Source organism: Indicator indicator, chromosome 1 (assembly GCF_027791375.1).
Source record: "Indicator indicator isolate 239-I01 chromosome 1, UM_Iind_1.1, whole genome shotgun sequence".
NCBI lineage: Eukaryota > Metazoa > Chordata > Aves > Piciformes > Indicatoridae > Indicator > Indicator indicator.
This window is the reverse complement of record NC_072010.1, coordinates 17371288-17388352: the sequence shown is the minus strand read 5'-3', so window position 1 is coordinate 17388352 and position 17065 is coordinate 17371288. Positions and strand designations below refer to the sequence as shown.

The 17065-nt window shown below is 44.7% G+C and overlaps 1 protein-coding gene across 1 annotated transcript; it reads right to left on the bottom strand.

Moving 5' to 3' along the window:
• Positions 1–3614: 3614 nt before the first annotated feature.
• LOC128973623 (vitelline membrane outer layer protein 1-like) lies at positions 3615–5252 on the bottom strand. Its single transcript, XM_054389968.1, has 3 exons — positions 5082–5252; positions 4416–4519; positions 3615–3909 (listed from the first exon to the last, which is right to left on the bottom strand). The coding sequence occupies exons 1-3, from the start codon at positions 5250–5252 to the stop codon at positions 3615–3617; spliced, it is 570 nt and encodes a 189-aa protein (XP_054245943.1).
• Positions 5253–17065: the final 11813 nt, after the last annotated feature.

The window sequence follows — 17065 nt, the reverse complement described above, 5'->3', positions numbered from 1 at the left end:
CCCCTGCTCCTATCCCTACTCCCTCTTGTCCCCTACACAAAAGGGACAAGAGAAAGGGCAGAGAAGTTGTTGTTAATACCAATCACAACAAAGAAGTGCAGTCAAGGTCAGTAAAAGCCAGGAGAAGAATCAGCCAGAGGTGAAGGCAGCAAAAAAGAGAGAGATTGTTTTCATTACTAGTTTAAGTCCATTATCTCTCCAATGAATTGTTTAGCACTTATCATTATTTTCCTTTTTACACCCAATGGTGATTTATTTACATTTTACCACTTTCTGTTCAAGATCTGTGGAAAATTTTAAAAGTACAGCTTCAAACTACCACATAACACTACTGGGAGGTGATGGCTAAGGCTGCTGGCTGAATGCCCTCTTACCTACGATGGCAGAGCTGGCTCACAGCTGTTTGTCCATGGACAACATGCCCGGAAATGTTTCAGCTGGGTGCACGTCCAAGCTGTGCAGAGACCCTCCTGGCTTGTACTTCACTTACTGACATATAAATGGCATCACTGAATTACCTTAACAAAGACTTCAGCCTGAGGACATTCGCTGTTGCACTTCTTTACTGTCAGGTAAGCCCATTGGTGTGCCTCTGTCTGAATCAGTTTGTATTGGGCAAACAACTAGGACTTTCTGAGGAGGAAAGCTGGTTGCTTGTGTAGAACAAGGCCACCATCCCTCTACAGATACAACAAACTGTTTACAAGGTGAGCCCTAGCTGTTACTTTAGAGCTAGTTCTCATACTCCAGATGCTCAAAACCATACCTATGTGAAAACTGGTATTAACTCATTAAGAGTTGTTGGTGAACCTAACCTACATATTTTGAAGAAGTGTTGCTGTGAATATCTTCACATAAAATTTTGAACACCCTGCATGTTCTACCTAGTCAGTGGGGGAGATGCACATGGAGGAAGAGTAGACACTGCTAGTTATTTTACATCCAAGGTGCCTAAAGATAAAGAAAACCTGAGGTGAAGAGTTTTGGATTAAACATCTCAACCAGCCCTTGCTATGCATCAAGGCAAATACCTGCACAAGAAGAAGGATCATTATTGAGGAGCTTTGGGTTTCCATTCGGTATTTCACTCAGACTTTGCTGAGATAAGAGAGGCCACACACTGCTGTGAAAGGACAGAAAATGAGCGCCTGACACGAGCCTTGTCACTTTGTGGTGGACTGTGGCAAGCCGCAGGGTTCACAGGTGTAGAGTAGTAGCACAGAGAGTACAAAATCTGGCATTAAGCAGTGACTTTGAAGGAGTAATGGATTTCTCTTCTAGCCTTTCACTCATATCATCTCAGCCCAGAAACTAGGATATTTATTATTCAAAGGGATCTGCCATTGCATTTGGATTTAGCTCAATCGAGTGTCTTTGTAATAATGAGGAGGTTTAGGAGCTGAGCACAAAGACTGTGGAACTCCTTGTAAGACTAGTTCTGTTTCAGTTCTGTTTACACAGAAAAAACTCTTTCAGCTTTAATGCTATGTAAAGTGATGTGTACAGCAACTCTCTTAACTGAATGAGTAATATGAAAGTGATATAATAATACAAAGGTAATAGAAAAAAAAGAACCTCATGAGTCATTCCTTACAAGAATCCTATCTTTTTGTATCAGTGTATTTCGCAGTCCCCCAGGACTGTGAGAACCTTTTTTCCAGCAGAAAAGCTGACTTATGAATTTTCCTGCTATGTCTAATTGCAAACAGAGATTCCCATACCAAAAAGAAAAAAAAAAAAAGAGCTGCCTTTGAGAGTGCCTTTATCTCTTACATTTGGATACCTACCCATGTGGATGTTTGACCTTTCTGCCAGCTCATATACTCTTTGATTCTCTTTTGGTTTTAGATCTGCTGCTTTCCTGAAATAATAGATGGCTTTGTGGGCCTTACCAGTACAGATGTGGAGTAAGGTAAGTATGTGGTAGCCAACCATATGGGCAATAAGAATTGGAATTAAAAAAATTTATTTTCAAAGAGTTGGTGTAAAAGGTTAAAAATGCTTTAAGGCATACCTGTTGTGAGTCATCTCCTGACTGCATGCCAAGTGGTGAGAAGTTAATTTGGATGCCTAAGGGCAAATGATGGCACAATTACTGCTTCAGAAACCTCTGGAATGTCTGGACTCCCAGCAGGGGTTAAACAAAGCTAACACTGAATTAGCTGTGTTTGTGTGTTTAGATTTCAGTGTGTGACAGAAACTCTTAGCTCACAGGTGTTATTGAGGACCACTTGCAATCTTCTGGAGCAAGAATTGCTTAGCAGGGATAATACCATTGCAGTCAAATCCCAAATGTATGAGTGTGGGAAATATCTATGAACTTCAGATGGTTAAAGAAATCCTCCTTCCCTCCTATGTCTTTCTCAGATTTCTACCTGTGATGGTTTTAAGACTGTCTTTTAATTTTTCCTTCACAAAGTTCGAGCAGAGAAAGTGAAAGAATGTAAATAAAACACTATTGGGTGTAAGAAAGCAAAATAATGATTGTTCTAAACACTTCCATTGCAGAGATAAACATGTTTAAGAATCACCACTCAAAACAAGATACAGGACAGTGGGACAGTTGGGCAGTCAGCAGTCCATCTTCTCTTTGTCTGCCTGCTGCTTCTCTTCTGGCTGAAGATAACACACCTGCATACTGACCTTGACAAGCTAAGCCTAACAGCCTCTCTGCTTCTTGACTCTCTGCCTTCTGCCAGGGGGAGTCCATCTGGGAGGCCCCTTGGAGAAAAGCCCCTTGGGGAAGAATCACAGCCCCTCGAGAGAAGGGGGGCCCAAGGGAGCTTGGTTGTGTTTTTCTGTTGATTGTACATGTTTGTAAATGTTGTGAGTAGTGTATATTTGTACATATTCATTGCATTTCATCATAGCTTGTAGTTTTGCCTGTAAAATACAGCTTCATTTGCTTCCAGACTGAGCTAGCCTGGTTATTGTCAGTGTGGGAGGGGGATTTCAGCTCTCACACTGTTACACTACCTCTTCTTTGTACTCTTGGTGCTAAGGGAAAAAAATGTTGAAATGTTTGCAGTTCACTCTTGAACTCTCCTCACCATTGCTGTTTGTCCCTTTCTTCCTTGAGTCCTTCCTGTGCATGTGCATCACAAGACTCTCCAACCAACTTGCTCCCGCTCCCTTTGAGATGTGAGGTTGTGGCTATTTCCTGTCCCATACTTCTTATAATGGTCAGAGTTCTCACATATGAGGTATTGCTAGCTTCTGGAGAGACCTGTGTTCAATGTGTGAAGGTATCTTTCACTAGGGAACATCAGTCTTGAACTACCAGAGAGAACCAGCAGCTGCCACCCATGCTGGTTGCATGTGTGAGTGGTGTGTGTGTGGCTCTGTACAGGTGCAGGCACAGCCTGACAGTGCTGTGCTTGGTGTCCATCAGTGACAGGCCATGTGTGTTGGTCCCAGGCTGGACCTAGGAGCAAGAAGCTGCAGCAACCTTGCAGCAGATGGGTGAGGGCAGGAGGAAACCCCCTGGGTGCTGCTCTGGCTACGTTTGACAAGATGTGATAGAGAAAAACACACACTGCTCCTTGTGTAAGGATAGATTTAAGATTTAATGTCAGACCACTTTGCAGATGCTGGCTTGGGGTGGGGTGTTGAGCTTATTTGCAACAGAAGATTCTCACGTCATTCAGACTTGTGTCATCCCCTATTCCTTGAGGTCCTTGCACCTTTGTCTGGAGCCCACAGATGGCCCCAGAGGTGCAGCTGCTGCTCCATGGGCCAAAGTGACCTCCTGAAATTCCCAACCCCTCCAGATTTGTCCCATCTGAGCAGGCAAACCTTATGTTGTTGGCCATTGTGTTATCAAGCAGGTGCTTCCTCTTTTCCACATGCAGTGAGAAGGAAACCAGCTTGCTGCTGGAGCAGAACTGAGCTTTGGTCCAGTTTCCCCAACTGCCAGAGAAGAAAAACAACTTGCTGAGGCATGTTCAGCCTCTGCTGTACTGCAGTCAACACAAAACTCACCTGGGATCCTGGTAGTCCTGAGGTAAGGAACCTAAACAGGGATGGTGGTTTCTACAAACACCTGTCTCATTCTGCTTCCCCATCACCCTGTAGATGCCTGGCTACCATCAACCCTGGGCTGCCCTGTTGCTTTGAGTTTCATCTGCTTGCTTTGTCCATGTTAATGTAATTTTCAAAGCAAGCATTTGAGGAAAAGGACAAAGTACAGGTGTAAGACATGCATTTGGAACTCTGCTTCATCTTTTGAAGTACTAGTCCCTTCCCTGAGACCAGATCTCTACCCTAAGACCTTCATACTTTGTCCGCAGGGGACCTCACCTACGTCCTCAAGCAAAGTGAGGAGCTGCCTTCAGAGGGGTTTGGGAGCCTATGGGAAAGCCACTGTGCTAGTTTTCCTTCTTGCTCCCCTGAAGGAGAAAGCAAAGACTACTCACCTTCCCACAGAGGACTCGATGACTGTGCCATCACTGCAGATCAGGCGGATACCATTCAGAGCTGTGTCATCACGAAACAGCCAAAATCCCTGTTTGGCCTCCACCTTGGAAGAGAAGAAAATTAGAAATGTCAGCATCCTCCCTCATTCAGAGGAAGAGGTGAGGGAGCCCTTGTGATGAGAGACTTCGGGGACAAAGCCAGGCATAGGTAGCGCTGCTGAGGTGAGCTGTAATGCAGTTCCACAGCATTTCTCAGGGAGCCCTCTGTTTTTTCTCCACACTGCAAAGCAGAGGCTCTGGACACAGGAATACTTAATGGCTGCTGTCCTGGGTCTTGTCCACCCTCTTGCCACGTGCTGTGACACCCACAGCTGAAGTGCTGGCAGATGGAGTTGTTCCAGCCCCTTGGGTGCACATTCTGCTGTACCGCCCCCAGGTGTTTTCCAGCCCCAGGGACTCTTCCAATAAGAAATCATTTACTGGGATCTAGGAAAGCTAATCCATGCCACAGATTTCTTGCTGATAAGGTTGCATGAGCGGTGGAGATACAATGTTAAGTTCTGTGGTGGGACCAGGTGTTACCACCAGCCCTTCTGAGGCCAGAACAAAGTAAGATCCTTTCACAGCAGTGTTTCATCCAATGCCATAGGAGGAGTGAAAACTTACCTTCAGTGCAAATCCCTTAACGTAGCCGCTGAGGCAAAATTGTTGGTGGCCCCATGAGCCCCAGGGTCCTCCATTGGGCACCGTGAGGATGGACTCATACTTGCGTGCCTCTGTGCTGCGTAGGCAGCAGGAGCCCAGCAGGCAGAGGATGGCTGGAATGAGCATCTGCATTGTGGAGGACCTGCTCAGTGCCTCACTGCATGGTGGTGACAGCAAGGGGGAATTTATGAGCCAAGCGAGTGGGAAGGAGTCCATAGAGAGTGTCAACAACTCCCACAGGGAGTGTTAGCTGTTGCTATGTACTGCTGCTGTTGACTGCCTGTCCTTCATTGGTAGGGCCACCCTTGCCAGGCAGAAAGGTGTCATGGGTGTACACTGGCTGGAGGGGCTTGCAGGGCTGCGAAAATATGTGCATGTAGGTGAAGGGAAGGGGTGCAGAGCTGGGACCACTCTGAGCTGAACTGAGCCTAGCCACCAAGAGGCTGCTCAGGGGTTTGGAGAAGGGTCCTGGTCTGGAGAATGGATAGTTCACGGATATTTTGCCACTCCTGGCAATACAGGACATTCTAAGATTAAGGTGTCAACTGAATTTCCTCATAAGAGTAGAAGCAACAACAGCAAGAGTAATGGGCCATAGCCCATATCACGTAAAGAGCTGTGAATAAGTGACATGAGCAACCATCTTCGTTAATCATCTTAACTGCATGATGTTCAGGATATGTGGAAAGTTATGGCTTTAGGGTGAGGTAGTGGCAGAGACAGCTAGAACTGTAAAGGATCATAAGGCGAAGCAGTGAATAGGAGGAGACCCCAAGTGGCTGATGGCAAAAAGGTAGAGATGTTTTACAGTTCGTAAATATATCCATAGACCTGAATCTTGCTCCATTTGAAAGGGTTTGTTTTGTCTTCCACTTTCACACAACTTCTGTATCCTTTCTGTCAATCAGTCTGATCTCCAGCCCCAAACGTCCTGACACTGCAGGTAGGAGAAGCGGATGCAGAGATGCAAGGCCCTGTTTGTCATCTTTGCTGTTGTTTTTTTTTTTGTTGCTTCCTTTTTACTGCTTGGGGAGGAGGTGGTGGAGGCAGTGGTAGTGGGTCAGTGGTTCTGTGATATTCCAGGAGGAAGCAGTAAAAACAATTCATATTAGTAATTAACTCTGCCTGTGGGAGAAAGTGGACACTGTGTGCTTTTCTATAACTTCAGAGTGGGGAGGCAGAAAACAAACAAGGAACTGAACTCAGCTCTTTGCTTCCCTCTTTAGTCTCTCATTAACTTTTAACCCTTGCAGGACAATGAACCTTTTTCTTGAGTCAAAGAAACTTTGAGAGTTTTTACCCTAGAGAAACCTTCCTAACTCTAGAAGTAAAGCATGAACTGGTATGAAAATGCTGAGATCAGTATCAGCAGTTGAATTTGTGCTGCTGTGGGGCAGGGGCAGTGAGTACATTTGGCTTAATCTTATCACACACTGAACTTCTCTGAGTACCCAGTGATGTCTCCAACATCTCTGCTAATGAACATTTTCTCATCTAGCTCTTTCTCTTCTCCTCCTTTTTCTTTTTGTCTTCTATCAACCTGCAATCCTCCAGTTAGGCAGGGAAAATACCAGCTTGCAAGCTCAGAACAAATGGATTCTTCATTATGTTAGAGTGCAAAGCTGGGGTTCGAAGCTCTCAGTGAGTCTGACAACTTCTTTGCTAGTTAGCTTTGGCAGCTAGTTGTAGGGCCATGTTATGTGACATATCTTTTTTTCTTTTAATTGAATTATTGGAAAGCAGGATAGCATTAGACTCAGCAATATAAGTGAATACATGATGGCCAATGCAAAACAATGATCAATTCTGTATTTTTTTTCAAGCATATAAATAAAAAAGAAATAGCTCTTATTTTTTTGACAACTTAATTCCTTGTTCTCATGACAAAAAAGAGCTGAGAGTTACAATAAAACCAAAATCTTTGAAAACAGTGCAGGTCCTCAAAATCAGAAACCAGCAGAACACAGAAGGTACTCACAGAGCCAAAATATCTAGGTAAAAGAGTGAAGTGCTTGCAGTATCTTTGTTGGCATTGTATACATGCATTTACATTGTAGATCCCTGCATGTAGGTTAGGTGAATACCAGGAGGTATTTTGTTATATGCTTCCTGTTTTCAAGATGGTGGAGCTCCCTAAGCAAGGAATAGGAGCTGTGTTCTCAATTGGTTCTTCTTCTTAAACCTTCTTAGATGATGGTGAGAAAAAGTTTAAGCTGTACACAGACTGAAAACATTCTTGCAATGGCCTTGTAATGTCATTGGAGATAAAGCCAGTTAAATGGTTCCTGTATCTGAAAGGTAAAGATAGGTTTTGGATAAAAGACCTAGTTTTAAGCATTTTTTGGTGCTGCCAAAGGGTCACTCAAGCTTTGAAGCCTGTAGCACTGTCCTGAAGGGTCAAACCCCCAAACATGCCCTAGCTCAGACAATGGGCTAAGCACCTGCAGATGTGCTTTCCTGGACAGTTCCTGGGGCGCCCAGATGGCCAAGGCAAATGCATAGCACGTGTGATTAACATTGTGAGCACCTGTGAGTGTGCAAACCTGGACACTTCCTGGGGTCCAGATAAACATGTCTCACAGGTAATTAACTTTGGAACACAGCTGGGAACTGTGTGTGCCCTAGGCCATGTTTGGATATGCCCCATCCCATAGGTCCAGTTATCAGGGTTCTGTGCTACCAAAGGGCATTAATTGTCTTGGGACAGTATTTAAACCAGCCAAGAAGTCAGGCAACTTGCCTTGTCCTCACCCAGACAGCAATAAGAGCCAAATGCTGCCCGAGTAGCAGCTGAGGAACCTGCTCTAGCAGACCAACAACTTCACCCAGGCCTTGCACCTGGACCAAGGCAGAAAGGGGAAAAGCTCCAAGGGAACTGAATCCCAGAAGAGGCTACAGCCCAGTGACTGGGCATGACAAGAGAGAGGCCCCCTAGCCCTTTCCAGACCAAGGACTGCTCAAATTATAGCCACAGCATCTGGGAATATACCAGACAGAGGAGCAAGCTGTGAGTCCTTAGCGAATCTGCCACAGGATCCCATTTGTGGGAAAACCACAGATCACAGCACCTGTATCTGCAATTTGAAATGCTGTATTGGAAAGGTTAGGTCTGTGCTTAAATCATTTAACTGTCTTTATATGTGGAATGTAAAACCCACAACCAAATAATTGAACCTGTGACTACATTTTGTAAATAAGTTATGGTGGTGTTTGAAGATACCATCGCCAGGAAATATTAGTTATAAAATATATAAAAATATACATTTTTATTACAAGCACTCCTGCTGCTGTCATGACCATTTAAAAACAGATGTAGAGGCTTGAAACTTTCTATGCCCCTAATGGTGTTCCTTGAGAGCCAAGGGGCAGGCAGTGTCCAAAACCATTGGTGCACCTAGACCAAATGCATGTTGCCAGCTGGGTGAGGGAAAGCACTATTTGCTTGTCCTGTGACTCCCTAGGTGAGCAAAGAGATGTTTCTCCCTCCTAGAAATACCTCTAATAACACAGTCATTAGGCTGAGGCAGAGTCCACGACTTCTCACGAGTCTCAGGGCAGAGCAGCTAGTACTGAGAATTAGCTCTCTGAGGTAAAGAGGCAAAGACATCTTTCTCCTTCACAGTTTCTTATTTCTGCCTCTTCTTGCTCTTTTCTGTTGGTTGGTGAGGCCACCAGAGCTGTGGTTCAGGTTCATCTGAGTTATGACAGCCTCACATATTTATCTATACAAGAGTCCAACTGTGACCTTTGTATCTGAGCTGCTGCTACAGAGGGTGGGAATGCACAGGTTTGGTGAAATCTATAAACTGAATCCACTGAACAGGCTTTATGCAGCTGATTCAGCTGCCTGATGGTAGGTGTCTAATGCCACTGAACACTGTACAGGGTGTCCCATCTTGCTTCTGCTTACCAAGCCAAAAGGGCCAGGGAGTATTTTAGGCTTGGTAATAATCGACTGGGCTCTACCTTATATTTCCCCCCTACGTTTTTTTTCTCCCCCCTTTGGTTATGTCTTTCACATTTTATGATAATAATTTCTGATGGGTCTTTTTGTCTCAGCTGGATCCAACTTTGATTGAGAGTCCTCATGAAGACAAAAAGAGTTCTTTCTGGAGAATCTCTAACAAGGAAATGCTGGCAGTGGTTACAGTCATTATTAAAAGCTGCCTGTGAAATAGATAGAAAACTTTTCACAGTGGGTGGTGAATTAACCTTTTCTGGTTGCCAGAACCCCACCCAACCATTCTCTCTCTTTCTCCCTCCTCAGTAGGACAGGGAGAGAAAACTAGATGAAAAACTAGTGGGTCAGGATAAGGACAGGGAGATCACTTCCAAGTTACTGTCAGAAGCAAAACAGATTTGACTTAGGAAAAGTTAATTTAATTTATTGCCAATTAATAACAGAGTAGGATAGTGAAAAACAAGAACAAAACTAAAACCATCTTTCCTCAGTCCCTCTCTTCTTCCTGAGCTCAGCTTCGCTCCTGACTCTTTACCTTCTCCCCACGAGTGGCACAGGAGTGTGGAAGATGGGAGTTGCAGTCAGTTCATAACACTGTCTCTTGCACTCCTTCCTCCTTGTCTTCTTCAGGAGACAGTTCTTCCTGAACTTCCCTGGCATGACTCCTTCCCATGGGCTGTAGTTCTTCATGAACTGCTCCAGTGTAGACCCTTTCCATGCATTGTAGTCAATCAGAAATGGACTCCACTGTGAGACCCCCACAGGATCACAGGTCTGACCTGCTTCAGAGAAAGGTCTTCTCCATGGGCTGCAGCTCCTGCCTGGAGCCTGATCCAGTGCAGGCTCTCTGCAGGCTGCAGATTACTTTGGGGCACAACTGTTTGCTCTGGTGTGAGATCCTCCACAAGCTGCACTGTGCTTATCTTCTTCACTGTGAACCCCCATGAGCTGCAGGGGAACAGTGTGCCTCACTACAGGCTGCAGGGGAATTTCTGCTCCAGCACCTGGTGCACCTCCTCTAGCCTCCTTCTCTGATGACCTTGGTGTCTGCAGGGCCGTTTCTCTCACATTTTCTCACTCCTTGGCAAAAAACACTGTAGCATATAAACTGAAATAAGAGGTCTGTAATTATTCGGCCACCATTGGAACAGTTTTTTTAAACTGACCTCATGTTTGCCCCTGTTTACACTTCCAGTAATTTTAAATGACCTGTTATCTATCACTACTACAACCTTAGCGCTTCCAATTTAGAGACATCTTTGATGTCAGCTGGTCCTACAGATTTTCAGACAGGCTCCTGAGTTTTTGATGTGAAGAAATATTATTAGTGTTAATTCTCTTGGCCATTTGTTCCCCAAAGTGCCTTTCATCTGCTGTGTTCTTTACACACGATCTGCCACCAGACACCTTACTTCTACCCTTTCATTTTGGCCAAACTTTAGCTTTGCTGTTGCCTGAAGCCTCCTTTGGTTTACAGTTTAACACTACCTTTTTCTTTTTACCCTTTCTCAAGTCCTTGTTAACAAATCATGTGCCCTGGACCTGTACTTTCAGCACCACAACTTAAAGGTTGACTACTCCTGCTGTCCATCAGTCTGCAAGCTCTGGGGTTTCCTTTTGGTGGGAGGGATAGAGAAGGACCCCCTGCATGGTCTGTGTCCATGGCTTGCCTGTGAGCGAGGGAAGGAGGCAACCAGAAACTACTCTAAGCACTCCTGAGGACTCGGTGACAGAGACTGGCAGTGTTGTCTCAGCCCTGAGATGGCAAAGAGAGACAAATGTCCTGCAGGTGTTGAACATGTCCCATGCCAACAAGAGTCTCTACTTTTTATTAGATTATTGAGGATATTTTTAAGACCTGAAATAGCTGCTGAGGAACATCATAACACGAATTATGTCTGTTGCCTGAGGAATTTGAGAGGCAGGTCAGCAGCCTTTCTGAGGGACTAGCCTGCCTGTTGCCCAAATCATTCAAATCCCAGCTGCAGCTGGGGCAGGGAGAGGGGCTGATGCTGCTCCACAGTCCCTGTGGAGATCTTACCAGGAGGGTTTTCCCGAAGATCTGAGGGAGTGCATGTGTGTGTGTGTGTGTATCTGCAAAAGTGAACTAAACTGAAAATTAAGTACTTCTCTTCATGTATGACATTCCTTGCAGCTGGTGAGCCCTGGAGACTTTACCACTAGTAGAATTTTTCTGGTAATTCATACCAAGCAAAGTCATAGCTATCCTGGCATGATGTATTGCTGCCAACTCTTGCTTGATTTGAAGAGTGAAAACAAACAACTTTGATGAAGAATTTTTCCTGTTGAGAAAACCTTCAAAACTTGAGTGAATATGACACTGAAAAACTTGATCTTTCTTTGCAGCAAACTGAGAAGGGTGCTTGGGTTCTGAAAAAAGCCTCATCTGCTGAGATGTTTGGGACTGAACTGGTATAAAACTAGATATATCTCAGCATATAACTGTGGCAGCAAAAAATTTTTTTAGACTTGTACTCTCAGTTAATTCTGAATACATTTCCTTCCTGATTTATGCTCTTCCTTCTAGTTTACACAGTAACTTTTCTACTTTCATCAATTTCCAGATGCTATCTCATCCTTTCTTTTTCCTAAGCCACACAGATTTATTCTTCTGAGCTCTTCCTTTTCACTTCCTGTGTTTTTGGGATATTTGAAGAGCTAATCTTCTATAAGTACTGTCTGCAAGGTCAGGGGATGAAAGGACTATGTTGTGGAGGTGGGCATTGCTTCAAAAACTGAGAAACCATGTCACAGTAGGAGTCCTGTCACCTGGGGTCTGCAAGGAGTGAGAAGATCAGCAAGTGCCTGTCATCATGAACAGCTCACAGTCACTGCCTGGGGGCAGGATAAGAGCCTGCAATGTCACAAAATATTGCTGCAAAGAGAAAGGGAATGGTCTGGTCTCATGTAGCTGCACCTGGGGCCAACGGGGACGTGGGAATGGCTCTGATCATGGACACTATCTGCTATCAGTGTTCACCACAAGGCCTCTGCAGCAAGTGGCTCTTTGCTGAAGCATCAGCTGCTGGAGGTGTGAGCAAATGGCAGGAAGAATGGAGATGCCACTTCTTTCCTTCAGCCATGACAATCATGTCATACGTGTCTGTAAGCTCTTTGGGGACAACTTTACTTGTCCCCTGCACTGCTGTGCTTCCAACAGCAAAGCCTCTGCTGGTTCCACAAAGAGGGGAGTGTGAAATGGCAAGAGACAGCTGTTTACAGGAGGTTCACACCAATAAATGGTTGAAGGCTGCTGCCAAAGACATTGCTACAATGTTTATTTTCTTTGCATTTGCATGGTAAAATTGGGAAAGAATTGAGAATATGAGCAAAAGCAGTCAGACTGCTGGGGTCTAACTGTACAAACTCTGGCTGGAGAATGTAAGCAAGCAGGGTCATATATACATTTCAGCATATGCCACATTAATTAAATTAAGTATATGAAAATATTGATTAGATCAGACATTATTACATGCATTATGTCTCAGTGTGATTGTAAGCCCAGACTGAATTTCCCATCTCCTTTGCAACTGGCCAGCAAAATGGAAGTACTAAATCATCTTGAACCTTTATTAATACAAGCTAGACTAGAGTTGCAGATAAGAAACTGTTGGACATCAAATTCCTGCTGCCTAGGGAGCCTAGCAAAGGGTAAACATCCCCAAAGCAGCAGTGCAGAAAATCAACAAGCAAATAAATCTTACCTAGCACTAACATGTAAGAAGTACCATAGAGACAATTTTCTAGGGACATTCAGCCGTTCCCCTTTACCTACGGCATTGTTCACGGAGCTGGGTGAGCCCAAGTGCACCTGCCTGAGCTTTGGCACAGGTCTGGCCTGGGTTGTGATTAGAAAACGCCCTCTCAAACTGGCATCAGCTCTTTTCTAAAGCAGAGATGGAAGGTGAAAACCACTTTAGGGTCAAACAAAGGAAAGGGAGTAGAAACAGTAGTTGATTTGGGCTGAGTTTCTAAGCCATTGCCAGACCTGCAGTAATTGTTCGGGTGAAGGAGCAGGACTTAGCCCTGGATAGTGTTCACTTTTGTGCAACAATTCTGTGGAACTGGAAAGCCTCTCTACTTTGGGTTCCTGGTGGTGCAGCAGTAGTGAAAACCTGATGTGGGATCAGGAGCAGCAAATCTCCAATGTATCAATAGAAGCAAGTGTTAAGGCAGCATCACCACTGCTTTGCTTTGTAGAAGTTGAGTATTTTCTGTTTAGGACTGTGTGAGATAAGTGTCAAGTAACAGCCAGTCTTCTGGGAAATCCTTCTGCTGCCACTAACTGCAAGGACTTGGCCATTTTGTGAGGCTGCTATAAACCCAGAGACCTAATGGGGGCAAGCTTCTTCAGACCTTGTAGGGAAGAACAAGCACCTGCTAGTGCTTTGAACACTGAAGGATAGTTCCCCATTTATACCTACCTGGACAGGAACTGGTTGCAGAAACACGTCAGGCAAAAATAAAACAATCCATTATCAGGAGCCACAATGAGCAAAATGGCTGTGGGAGCACCATGGCTGTTGCAGAGGAAAGAGTGCTGATGGAAGGTATTTCCGTTGTCACTGTCTCCATCTTTCCCATCTCCTCTGTCAGCAACTGGATAACTGTGCTGCCCCATTCCTGCACTTCCTGTCACCTCTTTGCCAGCAGCAGGGAGTGGGGAAGTGACAACTACCATGGGGAGAAGTGTGTCCCCAGTCAATGCTTTCAAGTTTCTGTCTGCACTGGCACCAGCAAGAATCACAAGTCTCCATCCACTTCCGTCTCCTAGCACTGTCTCTTCCTGATAGTCTTCTTTTCCTGTGGTGAAGATCAATGCATTATATACCTCCTCTTCAAGGCCTCAGAGATGAACTCTGCTGTGCTGCCAAGAAGAAATGAGTCATCTCTAATTTGTTTTATCAATGCATTTTCATTTCTTGAAAAAAGAAAAAATCTGAGGATTATGATTATTATTAGTATTAAATTCCTGGTTTATTATCACAACCTGGCTAGGAAAAGCTACTTCCAGCACCTAGGGGAAGATTTTCAAAGCCAGGTTCTTTAATGTAGCAGATCAGGCATCATAATATATTGAAGAGTGGCTGTGGCCATGCTCTTCCTTTCTTTCTTTCCTCCTTCATCCATTTTTTATTGTCCTGGTGTATCTGGAGAGGCATTTTCAGGGGGTAACATTTGAGTTCTGTGTTCTCTCTAAGGGAAAATGAATGTGTTGAAACACCTTGCACAGGGTATGCTGTTATCGATGTTGAAGACAGGATTTCTTTCACCTGTCCTTCCCTGCTCCTTCCTCCTCAGCTGCTCTGTGGGACCTGCACTGCAGCCATACTGAGATGGTCTCAGTCAGAATTTAACTCTGTGTTCTGCAGAGCCTCTTCATCCATTGGTTTTTTTCCCCTGAGATTCAATGCAAGGTGTATTAGCTCTGTGCTGGCAGCTGTGTTCTGCTGTGTTGAGACAATCTCTGTAGATAAATCCTGGTGGTGTGAGCAAGGTCTCTTGGAATAGAGGTGAAAACCAGACCAGAGAGGCAGATACCACTTACTCCAGGGGCATAGAACTACACTAGGGCATTTTCCCATGTTACTGTCTCTTGTATTCATATTGTACCCTCCCCAAGTCCTTTCCCTGTCCTCCTGGTAAGCCAGCCCATTACTTTACTGATGTGAACTCTCCTCTTGCTTTTCTTCCCACTGTTTCTCTGAAGAACTTGACTTCCATTCCTCCTCTGGAGAGGTGGCTGTTGCCCATCTTCACAAAGGAGGTGCACCACTCACATAGAAGTGCCTGTGACTGTGTTTGAGCTGCTGCACGACAGGAGAGAGTAAAACAATTTGCATCTCATAGGAGTGACTCAAAGACTTCACTGTCTGTGCATGAAAGGCAGGTGCTCTTCAGAGCTGTGTTATCACCTCTACTTTTGGCAGACTCCACCTGGGAAAAAGTGAGGATCTAAGTGGCAGGAAAAAAGACTAGAAACCAAGAAAAAGTCACCTCAGTTTCTTTCAGGGGTTCAAGAAAATTCTGTGCATTATCTGATTTACATGAATCTCTTTAAAAACTTAATTACAACTAAGGCTGACACACCACATGGTTTCAATTCTGGTACACAATGCCAGTTTCCTGAGCATTTCCTCTCATGCAGGGTGTAAACCTGAGGTCGTGGACTTTGTCTGGAAAATATGAGGGGCTGCCTTGCCCTCACCACCTCCCCTCTCATCAGCTTGTTGTCCTCAGAATCTAGCAGCACATTAATTTCTTGTAGCGACACAGAGATCATAACAGCTTCAAGCAGCATGGGAGGGTAGAGCCAAGGCTTGATTTGCACTAATTTATGCACTAAGGCTTCTCTTTGTCTGAGGAGCTTTTAGCTAATAGATCCCTCATTGGCAGGAGCCAAGGTCTAATTACATGCTAAAATTGAGCAGATGTGGCCATAGAAGAGATACATGCTGCTAATGGAATATTTTTCCACAATGCCTTGTCCCAGTTTGGATAGAAAAAATAACCTTGTGTTTTCTTTTAGTTTTTTTTTTTCTTGTATAACTGCATCTCATGTAGGTGTACAGTTAAAACGAGTACCTCAGCCTCTCTGGTGAAGCTATTACGGCCAAGATGTTTGGTCCAGTTTTTCAAGAAACTCTGGGGCTTTGCCCTTCTATGCCTGGTCATGGATGAGGAAGGGACAAAAGGGAAAATGAACTGAGAAAACTCCCCAAAGCAAGTGGTACTCAAGTGAAGCGTGCGGATACTGTTTGTAGTGGTCAAAGACTGATTGTAGACCTGCTTTGAGGAGTAGATAAAGATGAGGGGAATAGACCATGTGAAGGCTGACAGCTAGGGCATTTAGTTGCCCAGGAAGGCCTGGAACATGCTCTGGCAAGGGGATTGGACTAGATGGTCTCCAAACGTTCCTTCCAACTCCTATCATCCTGTGATTTGTATGGGAAGCTAATAGGATTCATGCCATGTGGATAGGATTGCCCCTCCTTTGGTGAAGATTTTCTGGGGAAATTCCACAAATTTCCAAGAAATGGAAGAAATCCATATTCCAGTTACATAAAATTACTGAGAAACTGGACATGCAGGGGGAAATCTAGATCAGAGTTAGCTTTTGGCATGCAGTCTGGGAAAATGTGAACTGTGCTGTCACTGCAGGTGGTGGTATCTGTGGAAAATCACATTCTGGGATCAAGGAGGGTTTTCAGAAGGAGTTAATGCCATGTGGGTAGCTGGCATAGGACACTACTGCAAGTGGAGAAGAATTTTGCCTGCAATGCACATCCAGTGATGTTAGTAAAGCAGTAGCGGAGCTGCCCTGTTGCCCCAAGAACCTCATTAGGAATAGAGAACACAAAAGTGTGTTTTCATGCACCTGCTCCCTGGAAGCACCAAGACAAAAAGAGACCAAGCCCTTGGGTGAGGGCCCTGGTATCTAAGTTTGAGCTCTGGCCTGGTTATAGCATATTTCTGACACATGGCTTTTGACCAGTGACCTGTCCTGGCTGTCCCTGACAGAAAGCTGTTGAAGGGTAGGCAAGAGCTTTCCACTGGCAACCTCCCTCTGCTGCACTTAGCTGCAGCCCCAATGGGGAGCCCTAGGAGTGGACCTCTTGTAGTTCTAAAGAGAGGAGTGAAAGCCAGGAATGACTTCAAATGAATGGAGAATTAAGTACTTGGTGAACGAAACCTCCTGCCAAGGAATGACTCTGTGGTTGTGAACCCTGGAGTGGTGCACACAGGCAGGTCCTGACAGCAAGGCAAGCACAGTTTGACAGCAAGCAGTGTACAGCTGCACTTTCCTCCCTTTAAGGACACAAGCAGTCCTTGTGACAGCACTTCTTTTTTTCTTTTTTCTGTTAATATTGTACCTGCCTTTTACCAGCACAGAAGTACCTCTTCTAGCTTCATTAGGGAACATGCAGTGCCTAAATTTTCTAGTCTTCCCTGACACTTAAGA

What these genes read in the sequence shown, in the direction of transcription:
- LOC128973623 (XM_054389968.1), bottom strand. Translation starts at nt 5,252, where the DNA reads ATGCAGATGCTCATTCCAGCCATCCTCTGCCTGCTGGGCTCCTGCTGC. An exon ending in TTAAGGGATTTGCACTGAAG is followed by an intron (nt 4,520 to 5,081) that starts GTAAGTTTTCAC and finishes TTCTCTTCCAAG; the next exon opens with GTGGAGGCCAAACAGGGATT. An exon ending in ATCGAGTCCTCTGTGGGAAG is followed by an intron (nt 3,910 to 4,415) that starts GTGAGTAGTCTT and finishes CTTCTCTGGCAG; the next exon opens with TTGGGGAAACTGGACCAAAG.